Below are 7742 nucleotides of genomic sequence, written 5' to 3'. Positions count from 1 at the left end.
TGTCATTCAGTAGAAGACACATTTACTTTGAATTTTTTAAAAGTAATCAACAGAGAGTTGTTTGAAGTTTTGGTACATGAAAAAGCAAATCTGATCTTGCCATACTAGGAGTGAAATTCACCAATGTGCACAAGGATGCATTGGTCTTGTGTTGGCCTTAAGTTCCGCTTAGCCTCTGGAGCCAGATCAAAAGTCACTAGTCAATAAAACTAACTTCTGTTGACTCCAATGGGCTTTACATCAGGCCCATGGTGCTTTGTTCCCTCTATGTGAATGAAATACATAAACCCTACAACATGTTCCGAATGCAATTTTAAGATACTTTTAATCACAAATGAACCCCTCCTTCCCCTGTGTAAACCCTTCAAGAATAAACACAAAGGAAGCATGTTGAGTTATGATTTCTGATATTTGGATTTTTTGTGTGTGTATTATCTATATTACCTTTAAAAACAGGTGCCTGTTTAACATATCCATTCATGCATTTGGTAGGTCTAAAAGTTACTCTGTTTTTGTTTACTACTGCCCTACTTCTCTCATTATCACTGAACAGCAGATTGAGTATGGTGAATGACAGACTATGATGCCCCTGAATAATATCTCAGAGCAGGAATCTTTCTATGTTTTATGAACTTAGATTGCATATGGTAATCTTGAGCTGCATTAGACAGGGATACCTTGCCTGTGATTATCTTGCAGCTCAGACTGATTTTAAAAATGACATGAAATGGAAAATTCTATTGAAAGAAAGATTTGATAAATTCTATTCACTTACACACCTATAGCCATATTTGAAAGAAGAAGCATTTGGCTTACTGTAAGTCATGAGCTCAAGGTCATCTGCTTTATACCAGCATTGAGAAGTTAACCAAATGTAATAGTGAAAGAAGTATTTTAATGGGACTCCAACTAATCTAGGATTAAGCTCTATTGCATCATTTTAAAAGATGCATCTTTCACACACACAAAAAATGCATTATATCATTGTTTTTTCTGATGGCCTATTCATCTTGCACCAAGTAAAACTTAAAATCAAAGAGGACACCTGTAGCTGTGTATAACAGCAAGTGAGGATATTCAAAAGCATTTATTTCCTGTTCACTCACTATCTCTAAACTCTAATGGAACTCTGTGCCCCATGTGAGAGTTTATGGCAAAATATCTCTAGGGTCAGATTCAAATATCCTTACTGATGTTGAGTAGCGCTTTATACTGGAACTCATTGTGAATGTGGGTAGCTGAATCCTGACCACAGTGATTTTGATTTGCCCTCAAATAATCATCCTTTTCCTCTGAATATGTGGATTGTGGATGCCAGGCTGTCAGGGATTAATATGAAGAATTAGTCTAAATAAACTATCAATCTTTACACTTTTATTTTTTTTAAATTATTTAACTTTTATTACTGTTGCACCATTTATACAATTACATATAATTTCAATGCATCCATTGTACATTTTATTTTTCATTTATTTTCCAATGAGTGGTGTGTTGGTGTCTGTGACACAGAATGGAAGAGAAACTGGAACTGCAATGAACGCAGACTTTTTCATTTCCACTGACCAATAAACAGAACTACAGGTGCACCCAACCACAGACATGCATTAACTCTTCATGAAAAATCTAGGTAGGCTAAGTAGGATGAGAATGCTGTTTACTCCCAAAAATATTTGGAGAGGAAGAAGAATTGGAGGATTGGCATTGAGAAAAATGTGGACAGCTAAGTGGGTTTTGTCTGAAAGTTGGTATTCATCCACTGCATAAAAAATATATCAAAATAAGAAAGGCTGTAAATTAAAAAAAAAACACCCACAGAAAATACTGCTTTCATAAAGATCTGATTGCCTTGGCACAAGCCTAGCGGGCAGAATCAAAAGCATCACTCCCAAACCCCATTACAAAACGAAAAAAATATTTTGATACATTGGTGGAGTGCATTTACAGCAGTTCAGATACAAAAGATGTGCTGTACTTTCAGACATCCATATTTTTCATTATTATTTTTAAATCCTGGCAGAAAGTATATTAGATATTTCCCCACAAAAATACTATTTGGATTCTTCCCCCCCTCCCTTGCTCCCTCCCAACTTGATGGGACATCCTTTTTTTTCCCCCTGGGCAATACATATTGTTATTTCAGATCTGAAACAAGTTAGTATAGCTGAAAAAATTAAAAAAAAAAAGACACAGGTTGTTTTAAGTGGTTAATTTCAACAGGCTGTCCAATTTAATCTTGCACTGCTATGGTTTGATCCGAATTAGTCGCTGGAACTTCAGAAGATTTTGCTTCCTCTGGTGGGGCTGCAGGCGCTGAAGCCTTGGGAGTAGAACTAGGTGCTTCTGTTGCTGCCGGGGTCTCCTTGGAAGAAGGTGCAGCCTCGCTGCTGCTAGGTTTTGAGTCTGAAGCTGGGGCCACATCACTTTTAGTTTCTTGCGCTGCAGGTGTTGTGGGAGCCTCAGTCTTTTTGGCTTCCCCTTCCTCTTTGCTCTTGTCATCCGCTTTACTAGTAGCTGTGGCTTCTGAAGGCTGGGAAACTTTTGCATCATTGCTGGGCTCAGAAGTTTTAGGTGCTTCACTACTGGCAGCAGGAGCAGAGGCTGAAGTCTGTTCCTCTTGCTTAGGTGCCAGTTGTTCATTGTTCTTCTGTGGCTCCACTTTTGCATCAACAATGGCCTCTGGCTTCTCTGGTTCAGATTTCTGGACTTCTTCCTGGCTCACGGCTTTTTCTTTTTCCCCTTCTTTGTCTTCTGTCTTATTGGCAGCAACCTGGGACTCTTTATCACCCTTCTCCTCCTTGTTGTTCTCCTTCACTTCTGCGGTCTCTGTGGTTTGCTGGGCATCCTCATTCTGTTTTGGAGTCTCCTCTTCCTCAGTAGCTGCTCCCTCAGCCTTCTTGTCCTTGTCTTTAGCTTTTTCATCATTCACATTGTATCCCTTCTTCTTCTTGCTAAGTTTGCCTCCCATGTTTGGAGTTCTGCAAAAAAAGAAAAAAGATGGTTAACAAAAACCTCCTCAAAGCTAAATTCCTTACTACTTCTCACACCAGCAGCTGGAAAGTTTGGGTGCTTGACTATTCCAGCAGAGCATGCAGTAACTTGATCACTGATTAGCTACTGAACACAGTGATCCACTAGCGTGCCAAACACCTATCAGGGCACTACCTGCCCTACCCCAGAGGACCTGCAATACTTGGGCCACCGGATCCTTAAATCATCACCCCACGAAGTCAAGAAGAATCAGCTGCTAGTGCTATTTACTCCTCCACTTTCCAATTTCTGTCAGGAGGAACTGAAAAGGGAGGAAGAGTCTCAGAAAGGTATTCAAGGGGAATAAAAGAAGAAGAGCTCAGGAGTACCATTCAAGTTAGACAAATACTAAATTTGAATCCTTACAAAGCCTAGCTGCTATATCCATCTTTGCTAGCACAAAAATCCACTATTACTCAGTCTCTAACAAAACTTGCTATGGATTTACTAGAATAACAGTGGTCACTGCTTCTCAGTGATTGAAATGAATCCATCACATACAAACAACTTGACAGCACTGATCCATACTGTGGCTGCTTGGTGTAACAAAAAACACAAACAAGCAGTGCATGTTCAGTAACCAGATTTCAAATGTTAATAACTTGGCTATTTATATTTTGATCCAGAGCTTATGTTTTCCCCAACATAAAAGACTGCATATACTTCACAACAATGTCCCATGACTTACAGAGTTCATTCCCACTAAGAAGGCAGCTTGCCCAGTGGGTGTGGATGCACAGAGGACAAAAATGTGCACACAAATTCAAGTTTGATTAAGTGGACATGCCCACTACATTCAAAATTAGAATGGAATCAAGAACCAGGAAGGACTTTGGAATAAGGACTGAGCTGGCTTATTGTGCAACTTATCCTGTTGTTCCTTCATATTGCAGCACATATGGTATGTAAGAATCTCCCACTGTTTTAATTCTGTCACATAAGGAACCTTATGAGCTGCAATACTTGGGCACAGCAGGTTGAGTTAAGAAACAGCAACGCTGACAACCTGAAATACAGCAAGGCTATTACCGCTCTTCTGATAGAGAGACAAACCCAACGTGGGGATTTTTTACATGCAGGTTTATATGTAGTACACAATGTAATATAACATTTTAAACAGGTTAAATACATTATATCTCTTTCTTACAGCCTCTCACCAAGATTTTTAAATGTATTAGTGATTGGATCCCCAACCTGAGTCACCGTAAAGAGATCCAGCTTTCAGAACCCCCAAGTCCCTGCCCTTAGTCAGGTCCCTTTAAAATATGCCTCAAACTGGACATGCAAAAATGAAGGCACCCAACATCACTTGTCATTTCTGAAAATCTTGGCTTCTGTCAATAGGTGTCTACATCTGTGTTTGATGTGAGGATTTATATCTTCTTGGTAAGGAGAAAAGACTCAAGTATTAGCTAACAAGATCTTTAATCCTGAACTATACATTGAAACACAAATTTGGTCTGGTTAAAACAAAGGAAAGATTGAAAGGTGATGTCATTATTAATGGGCCCCAACTTGAAAATCTACTCTCTGTCTTAAAAATATTTACTCACTATTGTTGCCAGTAGTACTACTGTTGCAACCTGGAGATCATCATAAGTGAAAGATTAGAGCAGGGAAATTCTCTCTTTCAGTTTTATATTTAGAAGACAGCGAAATGTACTGTCAAATACATGTTCCATTTCAGAGCTTCCTCTGTAGAGTCAAATTACTAAGTTTCCCTTGTTTGGGTGGTTCTTTCACACAGCTATAGGGGAGAAAAAATATATGAATTTTTTTGTATTTTTACATTCACAGTTATTAGGGAAAATCAGGGGCAGATATAATATCAGGAATTACTCTTAAGCCATTTTTAAAAAGTGACTAGCTTTCAAGTTGATTACGTCCCTTTAACATCTTGGTCTTCCTGAAATTCCTTTTGCAAAAATATAATTTAATTTGCACCACCTATACTCTTAATCCATTCCATCCTTCTGCATGGTGACCAAGATATCCATCATACACTCAAGTCATTCATAGATTCATAGATTCTAGGACTGGAAGGGACCTCAAGAGGTCATCGAGTCCAGTCCCCTGACCTCATAGCAGAACCAAATACTGTCTAGACCATCCCTGATAGACATTTATCTAACCTACTCTTAAATATCTCCAGAGATGGAGATTCCACAACCTTCCTAGGCAATCTATTCCAGTGTTTAACTACCCTGACAGTTAGGAACTTTTTCCTAATGTCCAACCTAAACCTCCCTTGCTGCAGCTTAAGCCCATTGCTTCTTGTTCTATCCTTAGAGGCTAAGGTGAACAAGTTTTTTCCCTCCTCCTTATGACACCCTTTTTAATACCTGAAAACTGCTATCATGTCCCCTCTCAGTCTTCTCTTTTCCAAACTAAACAAACCCAATTTTTTCAGCCTCTCTTCATTGGTCATGTTCTCAAGACCATTAATCATTCTTGTTGCTCTTCTCTGGACCCTCTCCAATTTCTCCACATCTTTCTTGAAATGCGGTGCCCAGAACTGGACACAATACTCCAGTTGAGGCCTAACCAGCGCAGAGTAGAGCGGAAGAATGACTTCTTGTGTCTTGCTCACAACATACCTGTTAATGTATCCCAGAATCACATTTGCTTTTTTTGCAACAGCATCACACTGTTGACTCATATTTAGCTTGTGGTCCACTATAACCCCTAGATCCCTTTCTGCCGTACTCCTTCCTAGACAGCCTCTTCCTATTCTGTATGTGTGAAACTGATTTTTCCTTCCTAAGTGGAGCACTTTGCAATTGTCTTTGTTAAACTTCTCGCTGTTTACCTCAGACCATTTCTCCAATTTGTCCAGATCATTTTGAATTCTGCCCCGTGTCCTCCAAAGCACCATCTGGTAACATTCTACCCATTTCCTATCAGATTTTGAAATGCAAACCCCTTTAATTAGTACATTACTTGACAAGTAGCACTGATGTGCCATTTCAGTCCTCATTTCTTTAGATTAGCATATTACCACTGATCTCAATGGAGGACCATTCGTTTTCAGCAGCCTGGACAAGGGACCTTTCTTCTGAGAGGTAGATTTCCTGCTGTTGTAACAACAAGGTATATGCACAGTCTAACAGTGGCTCCCCTGTATATGTTCAGCTGAAATCGGAAATTATGATCAACAGTGACCTTTCAGGTCTCAAGCCTCAAACAGGAGAGTAATCACAAGGAAACTATTTATGTGAGTAATGGGGAAATGTGGAGTCCCACAACAGTCATGTATCTTAAGAGCCTTATGCTGAGAAGTAATATGCTATTCCCAAAGAGATTGAAAGGTGAACCACTGTAAAAGGATTCTAACCCTAGGTGAACAATACTGGAGGATTCTAAGGACTACTTTTGTTGAAGGAAATTAAACCTCTTAGTTATTTAAAAAATAATTTAAAAAAAAAAGGCCAAGGACTTTGTTTGCTATCTGATAACATCATGGCCTCTCCAATTCTCACTACTTATTAGTCTAGTCCATCAATTTCAGCTCCAGCACTTCTTATAGAAACAAAAGGCGGTTTACATGTTCGTACAACTGGGGAGCTTCAGAGGGTTTTTGCAATTCAGCAGGAACAGAGATTTATACCAGAGCTGTGTGCACTTCCAGATTTCCAATCCCTAACTAAGCCTCTGTTTGTTTTCCAGTACTAGTGTCCAAATACCATGAGCCTAATTTCATTTTCTGCACCTTCTGTATTTTTCCAGATTTTACTATAGCATGTATTGCAATTTGCCAACCTTACTTTTTTAATACAAATTATTGTGCTCTGAATACTGCTAGTCACAAAATGCTTTAGGGTAGAGGTCCTTCAAGAAGCAGAAATACATGCTTAAAAGATAAATGCATGCTCAAGAACCTATGAAATAGATTTTATTTGTTCTGATGTATTTTCTGTGTGGTTCCTATGCCCCAGATTTACCTGCAGCCAATCGGTATTATGCATTAGGACAGAAATGCCAGGGAATGATGTATAAACTATTTTCAGATCTATTTATAGATGCTTAGAGCATAAAATGGACTGCTACTTTCTAGCCTTGAGAATAAGCTAACCAAAGCAGATAAGGGTTTTTTTTAAAAAAAAGACAGATCACTCTGGAATTTGTAGGCCAGCTTATTAGACAGCTGTTTCCTTAGCTAGGAGGCATTGCTACCAGTCATGCAGTAACAGTCATTTACTTAACTGAAAGTGCTGCATGAAGATCACTCATCCTCTCAGTAAGTTTTCCAGTTGCCTTGTTTCTATTCATTTTATAACCAAAGAGACTGTTGCTTTTCCTTTCCTGGCTTATCAGGCTATAACACAAAATGAGGACATAGGAACCATCAGTGCTACCATGGAGGTGTATTTATGCTGAAGGTAAAGATGGGATTTGATGTTCTTCTCCACAACCCATCCTATCTTCCGCTCAATTACTCTTTCTCTCAATGCACCAAGTCCCCTCTCGCTTTCTATCTCTGATTTCCTCCTCCAGAAGTGGGTCTTTATTTCTGTTACCATTGTCTGAAGTAGGTGCTATTATCCCCAGAACCCTTACCACCACCCTTACTTCTAGCCATGCTTCAAAGAAGGCTCTCAGTATAGTGTAAAGAATCCTGTGGTACATCAGACACAAAAGGCTCCTGCTGCACATAACTGAACAGAATATTAAAAAAATGTGTAGAGCAGGAACCAGAGCGGAAGAAACTTAGCAAG

At 39.2% G+C, this 7742-nt stretch overlaps 1 protein-coding gene across 2 annotated transcripts in view; it reads right to left on the bottom strand.

The window, feature by feature from the left end:
- Positions 1–1385: 1385 nt before the first annotated feature.
- BASP1 (brain abundant membrane attached signal protein 1) overlaps positions 1386–7742 on the bottom strand; it is a 73517-nt gene continuing 67160 nt past the window's right edge. For both annotated transcript variants that reach the window (XM_030551746.1, XM_030551745.1), the window contains exon 2: positions 1386–2975. In XM_030551746.1, coding sequence (XP_030407606.1) covers positions 2228–2965 — 738 coding nt within the window. In that variant the 5' untranslated portion in view covers positions 2966–2975 and the 3' untranslated portion in view covers positions 1386–2227. The remainder of the gene's footprint in view (positions 2976–7742) is intronic.

Source organism: Gopherus evgoodei, chromosome 2, assembly GCF_007399415.2.
Source record: "Gopherus evgoodei ecotype Sinaloan lineage chromosome 2, rGopEvg1_v1.p, whole genome shotgun sequence".
Lineage (NCBI taxonomy): Eukaryota > Metazoa > Chordata > Testudines > Testudinidae > Gopherus > Gopherus evgoodei.
This window is presented reverse-complemented; position numbering and strand designations above follow the sequence as displayed.